The sequence below is a fragment of the Primulina tabacum genome, chromosome 7 (genome assembly GCF_025594145.1).
Source record: "Primulina tabacum isolate GXHZ01 chromosome 7, ASM2559414v2, whole genome shotgun sequence".
Classification (NCBI taxonomy): domain Eukaryota; kingdom Viridiplantae; phylum Streptophyta; class Magnoliopsida; order Lamiales; family Gesneriaceae; genus Primulina; species Primulina tabacum.
The window spans coordinates 10209969-10233117 of record NC_134556.1 but is presented as its reverse complement, the minus strand read 5'-3'; the positions used below and the strand labels follow the sequence as shown (position 1 = coordinate 10233117).

The window sequence follows — 23149 nt, the reverse complement described above, 5'->3', positions numbered from 1 at the left end:
TTGTGCTATATAATTCTTCATTCTACAAACATATCATTTATCAAACACGTAGACTTGAATTTGTTTATTTCAAAATGTCTCAATATTCCAGTAGTTCCAGCTCTAGCTTGACACGTGAAAACGAAGTCCAAGTTGAAGTTGATGACGAAGCTTGTCACCCCTACAAAAATGCACGGCTGCAATTTGTCAATTGGCGTATGGAGTCCCGGCCGACCATCTTGACTAGTACCTACGCATGGGTGAATCAACTGCCATCAAGTGTTTTTTCAAGTTCTGCGGACATGTGGTTGAACTATTTGGTAATCGATATTTGAGAAGGTCAAATGCTGATGATGTTCAACGTCTTCTTCAAATGCATGATGAGAGGCACGAGTTCCTTGGAATGTTGGGCAGCTTTGATTGCATGTGCTGAGATTGGAAAAATTGCCCAGTTGCTTGGAAAGGCTAGTTTACAAGAGGCCATGGATCACAAACAATTGTGCTTGAAGCGGTCTTGTCTCAAGACTTGTGGATATGACATGCATTCTTTGGTGTCGCCGATTCACGTAATGATCTTAACGTGTTGTATGAATCTCCAATATTCAATAACATCTTGCAAGGAAATGGCCCAGAGATTAATTTCATGGTCAACGAGACTCAATATACGAAGGGGTATTATTTAACAGATAGAATATATCTGGAATGAGCTACTTTCGTGAAGGCTTTTCCTTGCCCAGAAAATCGAAAGAGGGGTTTTTTTAAGAAAAGACAAGAGTCTGAAAGAAAAGATGTTGAAGGAGCATTTGGGGTGCTCCAAGATCGATGGGAAATTTTCAGAGGTCCAGCTCGTTACTGGTACAGAAAAAAGTTAAAACATATTATGTTAGCATGCATTATTTTACATAACATGATTGTTGAAGATGAGGGGGTTCACGTGACAAATTGGTACAACGATGAAAATGACGAACCCGCACAACCCGTCCAGGGCTCAAACTGAGGATTTCATGAATATCTCCGAACAAATTCCGAAATACATTACACTCATGTGCATCACCAACATCGTTCCGACCTAGTTGAACATATTTGGTCACAATACAACACAATCATTGAAATATTATTTTATATCTTCTCTTACATTTAATTTATATGTTTGTTTTTACTTTTACGCATGCGTGATTTATTTTTATATGTTTTACTGTTTCATTTTAAGATTATAATAAAATTTTAATTTTAAATAAATAACACTCATAAAATAAGATAAAATAATTTTACGTATTATATATATATAAATTATTATTTATATAAAATAATAATAATTTAAATTTTGTAAATAATTTGAAATTGAATATATTTAATGTAAAATAAGAATAAGATGAAAAAGTAGACAATGACATCTACAAGTAATGAGTGTTAATGTTAAAATGAATGTGGGAGAATATATGTGTTAATATAATGTGTATGTGACATGTGGACCCCATAATTTTTGATGAGGTGCTGGATGTTATAACAGTAACGAATGAGGATGCTCTAAATTATTTGATACCCTACACAGTTCATGCCACTTTCCAATCATTTTTCCCTTTTATTTGTTGGACTACGTCATGACCTTGTTCTAAGTTTAAGGTTTTTTTGACGTGTCTTTGCATTATAAAGTACCGTATTAGAGTTAGAGATTGCATCCAAACTTGCTGCACTAAAAAATAATCTTTATAGCATATGACTGAATATGGAGATACTAATTCGGGCTTCCGTACCACACTACTAAATAGGTCGGGTCGGGTCGGGTCGCCGTTTTGCCCACTCATTTGGAGATGGGGTTGTTAGTTGGGGTCGGTTGGTCCGTAATTTTTTTTAATGAATTTTGAAAGGTTTATATATAAGTTGAATAGTTTGAATTTTCTCGACTCGTAGGTTGGCTGGCGGCTTGCCCCACTGCGTAGTTTGAGTCGAGGGAGGGAAAACTCACCCGTTTGACAGCTCTAACTGACCATTTCACGTAAAGTCGAAGACATTGGGATGATTACTTACTCTGTTTCCCATGAGTAATTCAGTGTGAAGTGATCGTTTCAATTGGAACTTGTCTCAAATCCGTATCATATGAACAATAAACTATTGGTCGAGTAATTCTTTATTTCAGAGCTGCAAACACAACATCATGTTTTAAGATTTTATATATTCAGGAAAACAAATGATTATTGCACATGAAAAGTCGAATCAACAAACCAAAAAATTAACACTACTTTCTAATGACTAATAGTAGATTTCATGCGAGAAGCACCATGCCATGCACAATGGCGTGTGCGTGACTGCTGCAAATTCAGCACTAAAGAAGATTTTTAACCTTCAAAGAAGGCAGAAGAAAGCCTAAGGTATCACCAGATATGTGATTTGTGCGGCTATTCAGATACACATCGATGCCTTTGAAGCTTGCTTGTTCGTGCCTACTGCCTAACCGTAACATCATCATGATATTTCCGTCTCCTTCCAGCCGGTAACCTCAACAGCTCTTCGATACTGAAGCCTGAAATAAACCGAAGGAAATCATCGAAAACTAAAGAAGATTTTAAACCTTTAAAGATGCAGGAAAAAGAAGGCCTATTATCAACCACAGAAAATTTAGTAGCATACCTGCTGACTTTGCTGCCCTCTGCTCCACCAGAAATTTTGCTGGATCACCGGAGGGATTTTGCAAAATATATGAATGCACAAGCTTTACAACTTCATCATTACTAAAGAAGTCGAATAATCCATCACTTCCTAATATACATCGAAGCGATCAGAACTTGAGACCTCAGGTATTCTGAGCGATGTTTGTAAGGATACGTATGGAAGACTTGAGAGATTATGTAGTTGAAGAATTCCCATCAAAGTATCATTCATGTTTTCTGTGTGACATAAGTAGAATGGCTAGATCAATACTGGTTATAGAAGGGTATCCTAGGCTTTGCTGAATCAAGATCCGGGATTACTAAATTTGAATTATGCAATTGTAAGCCTGACAGAACAATCTCAAATAAATCGTCGTACCTTTCAAGGTAACCAACTCCAAAAGTCCTTGTCACCTTCAACTTCCCTTTGACTTTACCAGCCGCAATCGTGAAAGGGTCATCCGGATGGTCGTTTAGAAGCTGTGCTTTCTCAACTTCATTATCGACATTATGAATATCAGTAAGCGGTATGGCTTGCAGCTCTTTGTTTTCCTTCATGTTGACACCTTCGGTATACTTGGGCTCGACTATAACCTATATTGAGCAAGTACAAATCCTTGCCATAGAGTAAGACTATTAACACACGATCCTATGGATACTAAATTCGGACGGTCTTCCATTTCTTGTTCAACCATGCGTAAAAAATCATCCTCTGCTTGGGTTAGAGCATGTTGAAGGCAGTTGAGAACTTTCTGCTTGAAAAGATCCGATGATTGGTTCCATGAGCCACAAGACTTGACTGTGTCCTGCTAAAGTTCCAAGTCTGCTAGGTTGAAGTGATATGCTATAGTTTCATAAAAAGTTCCGGCGAGAAAATCTGCTGCATCCCTACCATTGAATCCATCATAAATGGCACAGAAAACCCAACCATTCTCTTCGCTACAAACTATATGAACACGATCTTCACCAGCTGCCCCACCAGCCACTTGTACTTCCATTGTAGTAAGAAAGTTTTGCGATTTTGGTGAAAATGAATCATAATCAAGTGCTTCACTTGGCGAGGATGGACTAAAACTCATTTTTGATATGCTACTTGAAAGAAAAAGATGGCAAAAAGTCCATCTTATTACAGATGGTGAAGTGGGAATCCTACGGAATGAATTAGGAGAATCCAAAGTCGGAAGTATTTCAGAACTAATAAACCCATTGCACATATTTGTATTAGCTAATGTAGCATTGGCACTCAATGCTGCACCAGAGAGGCAAGAGAAGGAGCTGCTAGCTCTTCCGAGTTTAACCTTAGATGGGATATCGATAGATTTTGATCTGCCACAACAATCATCTTTATTGGAATTGCAATGGTAGCCGAAACTAACTTTGATTTCTTCTGAATCATGCATGGCTTCCTCGTGAATCATTACACTCGAGGCAAAACCGGAAAAAAACTTAATCAAGATTTTTTTCCCTGCCAGAACAAAATGCAAATACAATAAGAATTTGCATGCAAATTTGATGTCTACAAGAAACAACATGTATAGAATTCGATAAGGATTTTGACACTTAACTCGTTATCAGTCGAAAATGTCTGTGAAGGTTTCAGATTTTACATAATGTGTAAAATTATTCAATAAAATTCTGCAGGGATTTATCGTACAATTAACACACATGCTTTATATGCATTAGTCGATATCTAACTGCTAAGTGATCTGTTTTTTATACATAGATAAAGAATTAAACAATTTCGGGTACATGCTGCTAATGAAGAGAACTAGACCAAATCATCCTGTCATAGAACAAATTCGGTTAAATCAGTTTTCGGTTATTTCGCTTCGATTTTTTTACCGAATTAACAAATGATGCATCCCTTATCCTGGAACATCAGTCAAACACTAGGGTCACTTTGGTAACATTTTATTTCAATCAATCTATTTTAAAATATATATAACTTTATCATTATTTTAATAATTGATTATTTAAGCTTAAATCGAAAAAACATTAACAAAAAAATAATAATAATTCACACGCGGGGAGCCCTAATATCGCGCCCCAATACAACTGATGTTGTCCAGAACATCCTGATATCATGCCTCTGTGCACCTGTGACTGTCCTGGACGACCCTTGGTCGATTTTGGCGAAAACATTTTATCAAACTTTCGATTTTCCTCTAATTTTTTTTGGTTGAACAAAAAATAATGGAATATCGAAATCTTATACCAAATCCTTCAAATTTCAACCAAAATTGAAACTTTAAAATATTTGTTTTCAACCAAAATATTTTCCAGATCTAAAACCTTATCAAAAAAAATTTCTTTTCCAGATCTGGAACCAATTAATATCTAAAATTTTAAACAAATCTTAATGATTCAAGCACAAGTAGGTCTGATACCACTTGTTGGGGGAAATTCGAAATATTTGGATGAAAATTGAGAGTTATGATATTTTTCGTGGGACTGCTCAAACTGCGTTTCCTGAAAATTTTGTTATTGATGCATTCTTGAAGTTTTTGAGTTGCAGGCTTCGTTGGGGATCGACGAGTGATCGCTGCTGCGTTTAGGTATATCGAGAATGATGTTGGGATGATTGTGGGTGTTTCGTTTCGTGTCGTTAGGCACTTGGTTGAATGAGTAGTCATAAAATTCGTTTTGTTGTCAAAAGTCGCGTTCACGGGTTTATTGGGTTACTTGTCATGCGTGGTTGTTTTGAGACAATTGTATAGGCTTGAGTAATTATTATGGTATCCTAGGACCGGGTCTCGAGGTGTTGATTTATGGTTGGGATGATAGAGTTAGGAGAAATAAGCCTTGAGTATATGATTTCCCGTTGGTTTACTTTCACCGAGCGTACACGAACCCGTACACGGACCTTGACACGAGGTCCGTGCCTTTGTTTCCTTCGTAGTGTCAGATTTGCGAGCCTACACGGACCCTGGCACGGGGTCCATGCCCTTCCTTCTTTTCGGTGTGTTTTTACAGTATCTACACGGACCTAGGCACGGGGTCCGTGCCTTCCCTTTTCTGCACGACACATTTTACAGTACCTACACGGACCCGGACCCGGACCTGGGCACGGGGTCCGTGTAATTCATATTTTGGGAAAAAAAATTAGACTTCACATCAGGTTTTGTTTTGGGGTTCAAGATAATGGTTAGTACAATGATTAAGAGAGGTCAAGTCCCGAGGGAACTAGAATGTCATAAGCTACTTATTCACTTCGGTGTGAGCTTGAGTATCTACGTCTAAGTTATGCAAATTAAGTAGTTAAACCCATGTTAGTATGTGCAGCAGCGGCCCAAGCGAGATCCAACGAATCACTCGACACCAATTAAGTATGTTCGATGTGCAAATGAGAAAATGTTCTATTTTTGAGGTATGCTAAATGTCATGTGACCAATTTATGAATGGGTTTGGAAGTCGGTGAACGTTGCCGAGGACCTCTCCACCCCGTTAAAGCATGAACGGGTTTAGATCAGGATTGGAAAGCGGTAAAGCATGACCGGGGACCAATCCACCCGTTAAAGCATGAACGGGGATCTCATGTATGTGGCAGTGGATTTTCCCTGTCAGCCCAGTACTGTGGTTTAGTCTGATCAGACGTATTATGTATGGGTCACTTGCTTTGAAACATGCCTCTACGCAAAATGATGAAGTTTATGTAATACAAGTATGCAAGCACGTTTAAGAAAAGTTTCATGTTATGGCACGTCTATGTATGTATGTGAGTTCAAGCTTTTATATGCACGTTCAGGTTCAAGTATGTACGTTCTATTTTGAAGTTGCATGTGATTTTATTACGTAGTACTCGTTACTTCCAGTTTATATGTGTTGAGTCTTTAGACTCACTAGACTTGATCGATGCAGGTGAGGATTCATTTGAGGAGACGAAGGGTGAGGACCAGTGAGCTGGCTTGGACTGAGCGGGAGGCTAAACCCGAGGACCGCCATGTTTTAAGTTTTTATGAATATTCAAAAATACTCTGATTTATATTACTGGTTATGAGATTCTAAACGAATACTTTTGGCAAACTTTACCTTGAGATCTTTTGTACAACTACTTTGGGATGTACAGTTTGTTTTATCAAATTTTGAAGGTTCACGATTTATTTATAAAAAAAATTTATTTTTCCGCAAATTTTAAAGTAGTTAAAAGTACGGTATGTTACATTAAATGCATGTTTATTTCATTAATTTGTGTTTTAATTCATGATTTATTTAAAGTTTCATGCATTAGGATTTTTAGTTGCATTTCGCGCTCGAACGAGGAACGGAGACCGGAGATATTCAGGAAAATTATTTTTAATACATGATTAATTTTTATTAATTAATATAAGGTGTTTTAAACGTATTTTTTAAAAAATGGGCTTTGTTGGGTATTTTTACCCGCCGAAACATATTTTTATACGGTACGCAAATTTTTAACGAATCAGATGACTTTTTGAGGGCTCGGGTGATATTTTAAAAAACTTACCAAAACGAAATATTTTCCGGGAGTGTGGTTGGGCTTGTTGGGCATACTTTTAAGTTTAGTGGGCTCAAAATATTTTTATTTTCCTTGGAGGCCCATTAGTGCATATTTTAAACCACCTAACTACAATTAAAATAAACTTAAACACTCCTTAACCCTAAATCACTCCATCAGCCGACACCCCCACCTTCCATCAGCCATTTTCACGAAAAGTTTCTGTTGAAGCTTCGGTTCTCCCTTTTTCTTGTTAACAAGTCTTCTTCCCCGCTTCTCCGGCGCCTCCTCGACGTGAAATACTTCAAGTTTTCGTTCATAATACATCAAGGCACACCTATATTTTCGTTTTCTCTTCATACACACCGATAATATGTAGATATTTATGTGTTTGTATGAAAAATTGCATGAGCCACCTTGTGGTTGCGTTTTTATATAATATGGCATGAATCTTGCAATTCTTCCTAGCCTTGCTCACGTTTTTATGATTGGTTGCAAGGGGGCTGCCGGTTTTTGTGTTTCTAAGGGCTGTACATGATAGTTAGAGGGTTTCAATAGGCTGGAGTCGATGGTTAAATGGGTTAAGTCGAGGGTCGATCGTTTTTTGTTGTTGAAGTATGTCACAAAATCTATCACCCTCGGTTATTTCGAATTATGCGTCTTATTGGCTGGTTTTCTGGAAATATATTCAACATATGATTTGTAGAACTATCTGTTATCTTCGTTCGATATCAAATTCGTAATTTTTTGATAAGAAACGAGGGAGATATGATTTTTATTGTAAAGCCGCGCAAGATGTGAAATTTCCGTGTCACAAAATCCGTCACCCTGGGTTATTTCAGATTCTGCGACTTATTGATTGGTTTTCTAGAAATGTGTTCAACATATGATTTGTAGCACTCTCTGTTATCTTCAATTTGATAGTAAATTTGTAATTTTTTGATAGAAACGAGGGAGATATGGTTTTTATCGTAAAGCCGCGCAAGATGTGAAATTTCTGTATCACAAAATCCGTCGCCCTTGGTTATTTCGAATTATGCGACTTATTAGTTGGTTTTCTGGAAATGTGTTCAACAAATGATTTGTAGCACTCTCTGTTATGTTCGATTCGATAGCAAATTCGTAATTTTCTAATAAGAAACAAGGGAGATTTGATTTTTATCGTAAAGTCTCTCAAGCTGTGAAAATTTGTTTTCATACGCTGGAGAATTCCAGCAATCTTTGGGGCTTGTTTCTAGGTCCTAAGTGGTCTAAAATAAGTGGGTTAGAGGCTGGTCATGGAGGTTTGAGTCATGGTTCGAGTTAGGAAAAATTTGGTTAAGTTTCGGTTCGATGCGGGTTAAAACTTGGACTCTGGTCCAAGTTTTACAACGAATCGGTTAAGTTTTGAAACAGGCTCGAGTTTACGTCTAATAAATATTTTAAAGAGTTTGTTAAGCTTTGGGTCAAATTTTAGAGGTCCAGGGATAAAATGGTCATTTTGGGTTTCCAGGTGCAAAATGGTCATTTTGCATCCGGAGTGAGATTTTAGTCCTGGCAGCACCCCGAGCACAAATTTATCATGTTTTAAATGCTTATGCATCATGATCACGATTTTTAAGATTTTATGAAAATATACGTTGCATGCTTGGTTTTAAGAAAAATTGCATATGTGCATGACTTTGATAAGTGATTAAGATGATGATGTTTTGAATTATGAGAATTAGTTGTGGCTATCGAAGTATATGTAAATTCTTAAGACGTATATGTAAATGATGATGATGAAGCCTAGGCACAGTGGATGCGTAATCCTGTCACTGATGTTTGACAGCCGCCGAGTACCGCAGGTTCTATGTATGATGGATCCATCGTAAATGATGATGTACGATAATCACTTCTAATGAACTGAATTCACCATAGGAAACGATAAATGATGAATGATGATTAACGATGATCTGTTTTGACACGTCAGGATTTCATATTGCACATTTACATTACGCTTTTAAAGTTCATTAAAGGTATGTTGATTATAGGATATTTTCACTGTTGTGTGCTATATATATGTACTTGTTATTTATGGTACATGTGTATTGAGTCTTTAGACTCACTAGGCATGTGTGATGCAGGTGAGCATGATATCGAGGGGACTGGAGGTGCCGAACTCTGAGTAGGAAGGCCTGGTGGGGGTACACGACCCGATGATCACATGTTTTCCGCACATTTATGATTTTTATGAGTTGAGAGGATTTGAGTATTTTTTTATACGCTTATTTATTTCATTGATGGATGTTAGGATTTTTCTTTTTTATGCTTCCGTTATATTTTATGTGGGGACCCGAACTTAATTCAATTCTTAATCACTTTTTGGGAATAATTATTCAATTAAAATAAACAGGGTCTAAATTTTTTTTTTAAAATACGAGAGTATGCAGCATATGAAATAAGTCTTATCTCGTTTACAAGATCACTATTCAGATCCAAGTACAAGTCCTGTACAACCATAAATCATAATAACTACTGTTTCTTCACTACATCTCATGTGATATAACAGATATACTCCTAAGTCCGGATCTCCACGCTAACTGTCTTCTCTCATCCTCTTCTTGACCCTGATCCAGCCCCACCTGTTGTCATGCACACATACAAAACAAGACAACAGTCGGATAACTCCGGTGAGAATAAATCCCAGTATAAACAATGTAAACATGCAATCATATAAAATTATATATAAAAGCATAATACAGATATCATTATCATGTAGAAATTCACCAGACATGAATGATATAAACACTGTAAATCAACATGTCGTATCAGACTCAACTCAACCGACGCGTCGTCTCAGACTCGACTCAACTGGCGCGTCGTCTCAGACTCGACTCAATTCTAATCTAGGGATCCGGGTGTCTGAATAATGATAAATATACCGAATCTCAGTCGATAGGAATGAATCAATCCCTAAACGGTATCGATATAATTCATATATCCAGTGTCTGGGCGAATCGGCCGCAGAATTGACGAATCAGTCAAAGATAGGCGAATCAGCCAGTAACTAGACGAATCAGCCTGTAACTAGGCGAATCAGCCAATGACTAGGCGAATCAGCCAATGACTCAATACATACAATGTCTATGAATCAATAGACCATACAAATCAATCTCATCAATTAAAAGTATCAATGCAATAAACTAAAGTATGTGATTTAAAGAGACTCGAGTCAAACCTCACTCGAGTTGTGCAATCCCAACTCAACATTAATTTATACCTTTCTTTCTGATACTCTGACTCTGTCGAAGTCTCGAACTCAAATCCTGTCAATACTCAATCTGACAATAACAATATTGAGAGTACGGCATCAATACACCACTCAATCAATACTGGATATAATCAGAATTAAATCAAATTCTGTTTCAACAATATAATGTCATAATTTCAATATATCCAGCACTACCATATCAGTCAGATATCAATCTCAACCCTCGTACTCGATACTACTTCAATCCTGATATCAAATCGACTCCAAAACTACTCCGAAAATCATAACAATTTCATATGGTATCTGTTCTCCAGTCCGGTTTCGATTATACGATGTCTAACATGACAAGAACATCATATATGAATCATATCAGATTTTGACTATACCATAATTTCAAATCATATCAAAACGTAGCAAAACTTATGTCCAGTTGTAGCCTACGTCGATAGGAACTCAATACCGAAGTCGGATTCAAAATCGAACGGGCGGATTTCTCACAAAAGGCGCTAAGGATTTTCGGAGCTTCTTCGGCCTCTTTCTGATTTTTCTTCATTTCTGAAGAGGAATGTTATATATATATATATATATATATATATATATATATATATATCATGCATGCAATAAGCCAAGTGGCTCGGTGTGCCTACTGCACGTCTTGTGCATATGCGCGACTAATAGTCGGCGCATATGCGCGAGACCTACGGGTCTCGTGGATAAGCTTCTCGGCAGCTCGCGCATATGAGCGACTCATCTCCGCGCATATGCGCGAGGTCCTCTGGACTTAGCTTGTACAGGCTCGCGCATATGCGCGACTCACTTCGCGCATATGCGCGAGGCCCTTTGCCCACGTCGCGCATCTGTGCCGCGCATATGCGCGAGGGCTACTGTTCCTCGCATATTTTCATGCATTATCTCGTCTTTCCGGTCTAATCCTTTCCGTTTATAATCATATCAATTATCCCCAAATCATTTCAGATTAATAGGATAAAATTCTCGGGCCTTACATTTCTCCCCCCCTAAGATATGATTTCGTCCTCGAAATCACAGGCAATCAATCATATCATAAGAAGGTATATAGAAGAAGCTAAGTAAACAACTACCTTAGTGAAATAAAACTGGGAACTTCTGTCTCATATTAGACTCAGTCTCCCAAGTAGCTTTATCAATGCCATGTTAACTCCACCGAACTTTCACAAGTGGAATAGTCTTCGTTCTGAGCTACTTTTCCTTCCGATCAAGAATCTGAATCGGCTTTTTGAAATAACTCAATGTCTCATCCAACTCGGCCTCATTTGGTTGGATGACATGTGAAGCATCAGACAGGTATTTTCGCAAGAACAAACATGAAAAACGTCCTGTATCCCATATAATGAAGGCGATTAAAGCTAGTCGATAGGCACGATCTCCTATCTTCTCAAAATCTCGTACGGCCCAATATATCATGGAGATAGTTTCCCTTTCTTGCCAAATCTGACAACTCCTCTGAAAGGTGAACAACTTCTCTGAAAGGTGAAATTTTCAAAAATACTCGGTCACCAGCCTCAAATACCAACGGTCGTCGTCGGACATTGACATAATTGGCTTGTCTGTCTTGGGCTGCATTCATTCTCTTTTGAATCAGCTTCACTTTTTCAATCATATCTCTAGTCATGCTACGTCCGATCTCAGGAACCTCAGAGATATCATTCTAATAAAGAGGGGATCGACACCTCTTTCGTACAACGCTTCGAAAGGAGCCATCTCAATACTCGTCTGATAGCTGTTGTTGTACGAAACTCACCAAGTGGCAATATATCTTGCCAGCTAGTGTTAAAATCAAGCACTGATGCTCTCAACATATCTTCCAATGTTTGGATCGTCTGCTCAGACTATCCATCGGTCTATGGATGATATGCAGTACTAAAATATAACTTCGTATCCAAAATCTGCTGTAAATTCTGCCAGAAGTACGATGTAAACCGAGGATCATGGTCTGCTACAATCGACTTCGGCACTCTATGCAGTCTGACTACCTCTCTGACATAAATCTCAGTCATCTGGTCATGTCTGTACGTCATATTGTACGGAATAAAGCATGCGGATTTGGTCAATCTGTCAATCACAACCCAAATCGCATCGCAACCTCTGGAGGAACATGGTAACTGCGTCACAAAATCCATGGAAATGTGATCCCATTTCCATTCAGGAATGGACAAACTCTGTAACAATCCTCCGGGTTTCTTTATCTCAGCCTTCACCTGTTGGAAATTCAGACATTTGGCTACAAATTTAGCAATATCAGCTTTCATTTGTTTCCACCAAAACTGTCTTTTCAAATCATTATACATTTTCTTGCCACCAGGATGAATACTGAATCGAATGTTGTGCGCTTCTGATAGTATCTATCGTTTCAACTTCGAAACATTTGGCACAACAATACAATTATTTACATACATAACATTGTCACGAACCTGATACTCGGATCGATGTCTTGCTCTAACCCTCGCTATCTAGTTCTCTGGGTCGGACTGTACAATATAAATTCCCCCACTGTCTACTATCTGATTCGAACACGGATTCAGAATAACAGCAATATTCAATCAGATTCAAAACATCACTCATCGGTACTGATCTATCCATCTCGGCCAACTAATTACGGTTTAGTTCTGCTGAAATCAATAGATACATCATCTTCAGATATAACATACCCTGAATGAAATCTGTCTCAATCAGGATTCACCAATTCAACAGTTTCTAATATTAAATCAAGGATAAAATCAATCTCTCTGACTAAAATCAGATCTGAAGTCTCATCGGGGAAAAAAAACATCTATAACTTTCATATCATTGGTAAATCAGCCAAGGATAGACTCAACTTCAGTAAATCAACTGAATACATAAGGAGTCTCTCTGCTCCTTTCTGTAATAATCAAATCATAGATAGTACGGATTATCAAAGGAATTCTCAATCTAGAATCCTTATCGTACAATATTCATCCTTTGGCCATCTCAGGTCCGATTCTCACCATCTTCTGGAACTAATCTAGGGTAGCTCTGTACTTGGTCAGCATATCAACATCAGTAATGCAGTCCCAAAATCAGACAACACTAGTACAATACCAGCTACAGACGATCTAACTCAATCTCATTCTCATCCTATTGTAGTATACGATATTTTACAGAATTCACTGCTATAAAAACTCTCCCCAACCAGTAAAGAGATATACTACAGTAGATAAAAACTCAACAGGTAATGCATGACTCAATGCAAATCGTTCAAAAATAAACGTATGGGAAGCATCCGTATTCATCAATACAAAAGCAGGATAACTACATCAAGAACAGTTACCTGCAACATCATCATCTGGTGCTTCCTGAGCCTGCTCCTCAGTCAAAGCAAATACTCTGGCCTGCTGTCTAGGAGGCTGGCCAACTGTTTGACTTCCTCCTGGACTCTGCTGTGACTGAGATGGTGCTGGCTAAAATGAATGAACAGCAGCTGATCGTCTACTCCACTGTGCTGCTGATCCAGATGATTCGGCTCCCTGGGATCTTTGAGAACCCTTCTGTGGACACACTCTGGCAAAATGTCCATGTTGTTTGCAGAAGTGGCAACTACCAAGTACTCCTTGGCATTGCTCAGTGGAATGTCTCCCTCCACAATTTCCGCAGTAAGCTCCGGTATAACTCTGTTTGGAACCACTGGAGCTAGAAAAACTGACGCCAGACTTCTTAAACTGCTTTCGTCCAGCCTTCAGAAAATCTTTCTTTCCACCACTGCTACTATCACTCTCGAATCGGGGAGATGGTTGCTGTGGTCTCGGTGCGGGAGGAACATCTGCAGCTCCTCTCTGCCTTATCAGGCCCGCTTCAGAGCCTTTTGCTCTATTGATGGCATCAGCAAAGTTATTCGGTCGCCCTGTGTTCACCAATGTAAATATATCGGGATTCAAGCCATTGATGAACTGATCAGCAACGGCTTCGTCATTTCCAGCCACATGGGGAGCAAACTTCAACAAGGTAGAGAACTTGGTCACATATTCTTCAATGTTCAGCTGACCCTGTCTCAAATTGGCAAACTCCGCCCCCTTGTCTTTCCTGTACGACACTGGGAAAAATCTTTGATAAAACTCAGTTTTAAATACATCCCAAGTAATAGTCGTACCTCGATGCTCCAAGGCCCTCTTCATCGTAATCCACCTAGTTCTTTGCAACATCAAGCAACTGGTGCCCAATCAATTTAATTCGGCGCTCATCACTGTAATCCAGTGAATCAAACAGCATCTCAATGTTATCTAACCAACTCTCACATTCAACTGATGTCTCAATACCCTTCAGAGTCGGTGGTTTGAATGATTGAAACCTTTTCAATAACGTTTCCATCGGAGTTGCTGTCACATCAATTGGAGGATTCGATGTGCTACCCTGTTCTGGTATTCTTCGAGGAGGCATATCTGATAATCAAATGGATTAGTGCCCCAATCCAATAAACCTGTTTCACTTCAGTTCCCTCCTCCGATCATCTTACTGCTGATCGAGAATCGGTTCAAATTCGTTCCCAATAATACATATTACACAATCAAATCAGATAAGTCAAGTAACATGTATTATATAAAGCAGTAAAGCATGCTAGCAATCACAAGCAAAGAAGGAAAACTCAATCTACCCCGCTCACTAGCTTCTATCTCAGTCTAAAGGATCTATCGCTCTGATACCACCTGTTGTGGGGACCCGAACTTAATTCGATTCTTAATCACTTTTTGGGAATAATTATTCAATTAAAATAAACAGGGTCTAAATTTTTTTTTAAAATACGAGAGTATGCAGCATATAAAATAGGTCTTATCTCGTTTACAAGATCACTATTCAGATCTAAGTACAAGTCCTGTACAATCATAAATCATAATAACTACTGTTTCTTCACTACATCTCAGGTGATATAACAGATATACTCCTAAGTCCGGATCTCCACACTAACTGTCTTCTCTCATCCTCTTCTTGACCCTGATCCAGCCCCACCTGTTGTCATGCACACATACAAAACAAGACAACAGCCGGATAACTCCGGTGATAATAAATCCCAGTATAAACAATGTAAACATGCAATCATATAAAACATATATAAAAGCATAATACAGATATCATTATCATGTAGCAATTCACCAGACATGAATGATATAAACACTGTAAATCAACATGTCGTATCAGACTCAACTCAACCGACGCGTCGTCTCAGACTCGACTCAACTGACGCGTCGTCTCAGACTCGACTCAATTCTAATCTAGGGATCCCGGTGTCTGAATAATGATAAATATACCGAATCTCAGTCGATATGAATGAATCAATCCCTAAACGGTATCGATATAATTCATATATCCAGTGTCTGGGCGAATCGGCCGCAGAATTGACGAATCAGTCAAAGATAGGCGAATCAGCCAGTAACTAGACGAATCAGCCAGTAACTAGGCGAATCAGCCAATGACTAGGCGAATCAGCCAATGACTCAATACATACAATGTCTATGAATCAATAGACCATACAAATCAATCTCATCAATTAAAAGTATCAATGCAATAAACTAAAGTATGTGATTTAGGGAGACTCGAGTCAAACCTCACTCGAGTTGTGCAATCCCAACTCAACATTAATTTATACCTTTTTTTCTGATACTCTGACTCTGTCGAAGTCTCGAACTCAAATCCTGTCAATACTCAATCTGACAATAACAATATTGAGAGTACGGCATCAATACACCACTCAATCAATACTGGATATAATCAGAATTAAATCAAATTCTGTTCCAACAATATAATGTCATAATTTCAATATATACAGCACTACCATATCATTCAGATATCAATCTCAACCCTCATACTCGATACTACTTCAATCTTGATATCAAGTCGACTCCAAAACTACTCCAAAAATCATAACAATTTCATATGGTATCTGTTCTCCAGTCCGGTTTCGATTATACGATGTCTAACATGACAAGAACATCATATATGAATCATATCAGATTTTGACAATACCATAATTTCAAATCATATCAAAACGTAGCAAAACTTACGTCCAGTTGTAGCCTACGTCGATAGGAACTCAATACCGAAGTCGGATTCAAAATCGAACGGGCGAATTTCTCACAAAAGGCGTAAGGATTTTCGGAGCTTCTTCGGCCTCTTTCTGATTTTTCTTCATTTTTGAAGAGGAATGTTATATATATATATATATATATCGTGCATGCAATAAGCCAAGTGGCTCGGTGTGTCTACTGCACGTCTTGCGCATATGCGCGACTAATATCGGTGCATATGCGCGAGACCTACGGGTCTCGTGGATAAGCTTCTCGGCAGCTCGCGCATATGCGCGACTCATCTCCGCGCATATGCGCGAGGTCCTCTGGACTTCGCTTGTACAGGCTCGCGCATATGCGCGACTCACTTCGCGCATATGCGCGAGGTCCTCTGCACACGTCGCGCATATGCGCGCATCTGTGCCGCATATATGCGCGAGGGCTACTGTTCCTCGCACATTTTCATGCATTATCTCATCTTTCCCGGTCCGATCATTTCGTCTATAATCATATCAATTATCCCCAAATCATTTCAGATTAATAGGATAAAATTCTCGGGCCTTACATTTTAATTTGCAAATACTTATGATTATTTTTAAATGGTATTTTTCACAGCATGCAAGATATTCAAAAGCTTATTTTCAAGATGTGAGATTTAAAAAAAAAACAAAAAATTTCCGAACTTTTAAAATGGTAGATGTTACAACTTGGTTTTATGTCTCTTTCCTATCAACAATTTCAAGGTCAAATTCCTGCAGCAAAAGAATTCAGCAAATTAGCCTTGAATTTGCATCTTTCTTATTCATTAAGTACTTCACGGCCGAATGGTCAGTGTGCACAATCAGTTTGCTTCCTATAAAGTATAATCTGGATTTTTCTAGGGAAAACACCACAGCAAATAACTCTTTCTCTTTAGTGGCATAATTCTGTTGAGCAGCTGATAGTGTCAAGCTAGCATTGTGGATGACATGAATTTTTTTGTCTCTCTTTTGTCCTAAGACTGCTCCTAGAGCCGTGTCATTTGCATCGCACATCACCTCAAAAGGTGATCCCCAGTCAGGTGATACGATCACTGGTCAGTAATCAACTTTTGCTTTAGAGTCTGGAATGCCTGCACACGGTCAATAGAAAAATGAAATGCACATCTTTTACCAGCACATTAGTCAGTGGCTTGGCAATGCTAGAGAAGTCCTTAATGAAACGTCTATAGAATCCAGCATGTCTTAAAAAACTACACTCCTTTAACATTGGTTGGGGGTGGGAGTTTTTCGATGACTTCAATTTTGGCTTTATCTACCTCAATCCCATGTTCAGAAATTTTATGGCCCAACACAATTCCCTCTCTCACCATAAAATGACATTTTTCCCAGTTCAAGACTAAATTTGACTCTTCACATTTTTCTATAACCTTAGACAAATTAATCAAGCAAGCATCAAATGAAGAGCCAAAAACTGAAAAATAATCCATGAATATCTCAATAAACTCCTCAATCATGTCATGGAAAATTGCCATAATACAACGTTGGAAAGTAGCTGGTGCATTGCAAAGACCGAATGTCATTCGTTTTTACGTAAAGGTCCCTTAAGGACATGTAAACATAGTTTTATCTTGATCTTCGGGAGCAATAGGAATTTGCATATAACCTGAATAGCCATCCAAGAAACAATAAAAAGATGTCCCGCTAACCTTTCTAACATTTGGGAAGGGGAAAATGATCTTTACGGGTGGCATCGTTAAGTTTTCCATAATCAATGCATACATGCCATCCCGTAACAATTCTAATGGGAATTAATTCATTATTATCATTTTTCACAACAGTAATCCCACCCTTCTTCGGAACAACTTGTACATGACTTACCCATTTACTATCAGAAATCGGGTAAATAATATCTGCATCCAGAAGCTTAATCACCTCCTTCTTGACCACTTCTTGCATGGCGGGATTGATACGCCTTTGGGGCTGAGTTGATGTTTTGTGATCGGCCTCCATCAGAATCTTGTGCATGCACATCGAAGGACTGACCACCTTTATGTCCGATATGTTTCAACCAATGGCCTTGATATTATCTCTCAACACTCGTGTCAGCTTTTGAAACACCCCACTCCCATGACATTTAAATTAAATAAAGAAAATGTGCGAAAGCCTTAGCATTTAAAAGGGAAATGACAATATATCATTTACATCATAAGCATTTTCAATAACTAATGTACATGATCATTCACTAAATATTATCTATAACATAATCCAAAAGCAAACATAAATCTTTCCCATCCTTCAATTAACAAAATACAGGATAATTTAAAACTTCACATGTTCACTCTAACACAAATAAGATTGACATAACAAAAAGTTTTTCCACTTTCATTCTATATGACTTCTCCTGCCTTGAACAATCCTTTTCAATCCTTTTTAGCACATGCATCACATGACATAACTGGAATGAGAATAAACTCAGTAAGTAAAAAGCCGTAAATAAAAATTACGTATACAATAGCTTGGCTTGAAATATAACTATGGCAATGACAATGAAAATTAAATAGTACCATCTTCAATAAACAATGGATAATCAACAATTTAGATGGTATTTCTCGGTATAGATTAAAGGAAGGAAATGACAGTTATGTGACCTGTGACCTGTGGTAGCATCTCTTTGATATAATATCAAAACTGTGAGAGATACTTTATAATCATGTGATTGGCCAAGGACATGCATGAATTACTATCATTCCTTGGCTTTAATCATAGGGAATTTCTTTGAGGAAATTCAACAAACATTTGGTAGGCAACAATAAAATACTAGCTCCTTATCAATGAATTCAATGATATTCTTGGCTCAATAACCAAATAACAATACGTACATCAATAATTTAACAATGGAAGGAGCTAAAAATCAATAACTATGGCTTTTATACATATAAATCATGTGAGCATTAGAAGGAAAAGCTTCTACTTACAACCAACAATCAATTGGTAGCTATAATATCTTGAAGCAATCCCTACAACTATAAACACAACAATAACTATATATCATCACCAATAGCCAAAGAAATTCATCATCTCTTTAAACTCTTCTAACTTCCAACAATACTAAGTTCTTACCTTGTCGCTTGGAATTTGAAGTAGAATAAGCTAAGAATTCTACTAGGCTTCTTTAACTTGAGGTGTAATTTGAGGGAGAGAAAATCTTTGAGGGAGAAAGGAAAGAATCGATGGAGAAGGATAGAAATGAGGAATGAAGGGTTTAGAATTATATTTAAAAGCCTTCAAATACACCAAAAACATGTTTTCTAAGCCATATACATGGACCCCGTGCCCCCCTCCGTGTATGGGTCCGTGTACATGCTGGAAATCACTCATTTTTCATGGCAAGACCCGGACCCCGTGTATGGGTCCGTGTACCCACTGCCAAGGGCCAAAATGCATTTTTTCTATCGAATTAGCCAAAGTGGTAAACATGAAAGTTGTAACCCTATAGATCTTTTCTTGCATCTCCAATTGGCCTCATGTCATTTGAAGGTCTGAGTAAAAAGTGATGCTCATTCTCCCAATATGTGTCAGTGCAGGAACAACGAAACACACGACACATTTCGGGCCACTTTTGGCTCGTCTTCCCTAATGATTTGAACAAAACTCAAAACATGAAAGTTATAGCCTTATATCTTATCTTTCTAATGAAAGCTGACCTCACATCAATTGGATCAATATACAAAATATTATACTAAAAACCACAACTACTGCCACATTTTTCATACCGTTTCTGCACTTCCATTTCCTATTTGGCTCAAGATCAACTTTCTATTCTACCCTATTCATTTCCATAAGCATCACCAACTATGAACATAATACCAAAACAATAACCATAAACAATGACCATATAATAACCATTCCAATTAACATATCCATAACCAGTAACCATTCAACATAATCTCAACCAGTAAAGCATAAAACATGATCATAACAATAATAAACCATAAGGATTAACATGATAAAAGGTTGGGCTATTATAGATTTTCTTCCTCGCCCCCTGTCAAAGTAGATGAAATAATTACATGCAATTTGTCATTGTCAAGCAAAAATAAATACTTGAAATGCAAAGGGAGAAGTTTCATTTCAAGGATTGAGGTTTCTTCTATAGATGACTTCAGTGTTCTTGGGACATGCCCAAGCTCTCCTATCATAGAATTTACCATCCTCGAAAGTGGTTTACTTGCTTCCAAATAGTGCACGTATTCCTCAATCTCTTCATTCTCAAACTCTCTTGGACATGAATAAGTCAAACAAATCACCAAAGGGTCCTCACAAATTAATTCCTGCATATCACACTCAACAAACTCATCAGCAACATCAATCTAGAACAATTTGAAACATCATTGGGATATTTGATAGATTGAAAAACATTAAACACCACACTCTCATAATTCAATCTCAACATCAACTCACCTTTTTCCACATCTATCATAGCTTTTCCAGTGGCTAAAAATGGTCTACCTAAAATAAGAGGAATCTCACGATCCTCTACCATATCCAACACAACAAAGTCTACTGGGAAAATAAACTTGTCAACCTTCACTAAAACATCTTCTACCACTACCCTAGGGTATTTAATAGATCTATCAGCTAATTGTAGGAAAATTGTAGTTGGTTTAATTTCACCAATTCCTAGCTTCTCAAAGCATGAATAAGGCATTAATTTTATGCTTGCACCACGATCACACAAGGCCTTGCTAAAGAATGAACTTCCAATAGTACAAGGAATAGAGAAGCTACCTGGATTCTTAAGCTTCAGAGGTAATTTATTTTGTAAAATTGCATAACATTCCTCTGAAAGTTTAACCGTCTCAAATTCTACTAGTTTCCTCTTGTTTGATAAAATCTCTTTCAAAAATTTTGCATAAGAGGGTATTTGAGCTAAAGCTTCTGCAAACGGGATATTTATACGTAGCTTCTTAAATATCTCAATAAATTTTGAAAATTGATTATCCAGCTACAGCTGCTTTGCTCTTTGGGGAAATGGCTGAGAATTGATCTCAATATCATTATTAACCTTAGAGTTTAGAGACTTACCTTTCTCTCTTACATTCTCGCCCCTATTCTTAGATGACACTTTCTCTTTGTCAGCTCCTTCAACATCAACATCAATATCCTCTTTCTTCAATTGCGTAGCCACTATGATGGCATTGACACCCTTGGGATTTTTTTCTGTGTCGCTAGGTAATGAGCTTGGAGCTCGTGTAGCAAACTGGTTTGCCAACTGCCCCAATTGTGTTTCCACCATTTGCATCATTGCATCATGGTTTTGCCATCTCATCTCATTTCCAGCTATGTACTTCGCAAGCATATCTTCAAGATTTGACTTGCTCTCAGATTTTTTGAAACCCGGTGGCATAGAAGGTCCGTTATTTTGTGAAGGTTTAACGGGTACTTGAGTAGAATTTTTCTGTGCAGAATGTTGGGGAGGATTGAAGCAGTGTGGTTCAATATGATTTTACGTTGGCTTTCAACCAAAGTTTGGATGACTTCTCCAACCTGGATTATATGAGAAGCTAAATGGATTGTATTGTTGTGACCATTGGTTCCCCACATAATTTACTGAGTCCCCCTCAAAGACAGATGGAGGTGTGGATTGCATAAATTGTGTGCCACTTGATGATGCCCCCCGCTATCTCAGTGCTTCCTTGGACTTGATTTACTTGTTTGAGTGCCAATGTTTGATTAGCTTGCAACTGAGTCATGTGGTGTGTTAATCCATCAAGTTATGTTGTGATCGCTGTTAGAGCATCCATCTCAAGAAATCCGACTTTTTTCTCTCTTCTGTTGTCTTGCCAACCCACGTTACATTCAGTCATACTTGATATGATTTCAAGTGCTGCTACTAGTGTTTTTCTATATGGGCTTCCATTGGAAGCTGCATCATGCATAGATCGCAATGATGGATCCACCCCGTAGTAGAGAGTCTCAACTTGTTGGCCTGTTGAGAACCCATGTCTGGGACACATTCTCAACATCTTTTTGAATCTCGCCCATGCTGAATTCAGTGATTCCCCATCCTTCTGCCTAAAATATGTGATATCATTTCGCAGTTGTGTAATCTTAGTTGGTGGGAAATACCTGTTCAGAAAGACCTCAACCAAACCATCCCACGTGGTGATAGAACCCGCTGGTAAATCACGGAGACACTCCATCGCCTCTCCTTGCAGTGAAAACGAAAATAGCCTCAATCGAATAGCATAATTGCTTACACAATTGAATTTGATGGTATCGCAAATTGACAAGAATTGTTCCAGATGTGCGTTTGGATCCTCGGATGGTAATCCCCCAAATCTGAAGTTGAATCATTTGGATGATAGATGGCTTAAGCTCAAATGTATTTGCTTGAATCGTTGGGCGAATAATGTTGGACCCATAACCTCCAAACATTGGTCGATGGAGCTCCATCAGAGTACGGTTATCCTCTTCTCCAGCCATATCTTTAGAACTCTCTGCAAAATTTTGCTTACAATCTGTATCAAAATCCTCTTCAATCTCCAAATCAAGTGGCACAAGGTTTTAATATCTCGAGCACGGCTCATATAACATGAGCTGAACTCCTGAAATAAAAAAAAAGTGTCCAATTAAACCACTTAGATGAAAAAAACTCAAACCTTAAAATAAATAAAAATAAAAAATGGCATAAATAAAAATCTATTCTCAAACAAATAATCAATCCTAATATTGAACAAATAGTCCCCGACAACGGTGCCAAAAACTTGACCGACTGATTTCGGTTGGGAAAGCTAGCA

At 38.0% G+C, this 23149-nt stretch overlaps 1 protein-coding gene and 1 pseudogene across 1 annotated transcript; both read right to left on the bottom strand.

The window, feature by feature from the left end:
* Positions 1-2379: 2379 nt before the first annotated feature.
* LOC142550496 (putative protein phosphatase 2C 40) lies at positions 2380-4028 on the bottom strand (annotated as a pseudogene).
* Positions 4029-17599: 13571 nt separating this feature from the next.
* On the bottom strand, positions 17600-22552 carry LOC142550555 (uncharacterized). Its single transcript, XM_075659628.1, has 5 exons — positions 22202-22552; positions 21435-21807; positions 20811-21287; positions 18013-18147; positions 17600-17901 (listed from the first exon to the last, which is right to left on the bottom strand). Exons 1-5 carry the CDS (start codon positions 22550-22552, stop codon positions 17600-17602), a joined length of 1638 nt encoding a protein of 545 aa, XP_075515743.1.
* Positions 22553-23149: the final 597 nt, after the last annotated feature.

What these genes read in the sequence shown, in the direction of transcription:
- LOC142550555 (XM_075659628.1), bottom strand. Translation starts at nt 22,552, where the DNA reads ATGGAGTGTCTCCGTGATTTACCAGCGGGTTCTATCACCACGTGGGAT. An exon ending in CAAGTATGACTGAATGTAAC is followed by an intron (nt 21,808 to 22,201) that starts GTGGGTTGGCAA and finishes CATTCTGCACAG; the next exon opens with AAAAATTCTACTCAAGTACC. An exon ending in CGAGAATGTAAGAGAGAAAG is followed by an intron (nt 21,288 to 21,434) that starts GTAAGTCTCTAA and finishes TCCCGTTTGCAG; the next exon opens with AAGCTTTAGCTCAAATACCC.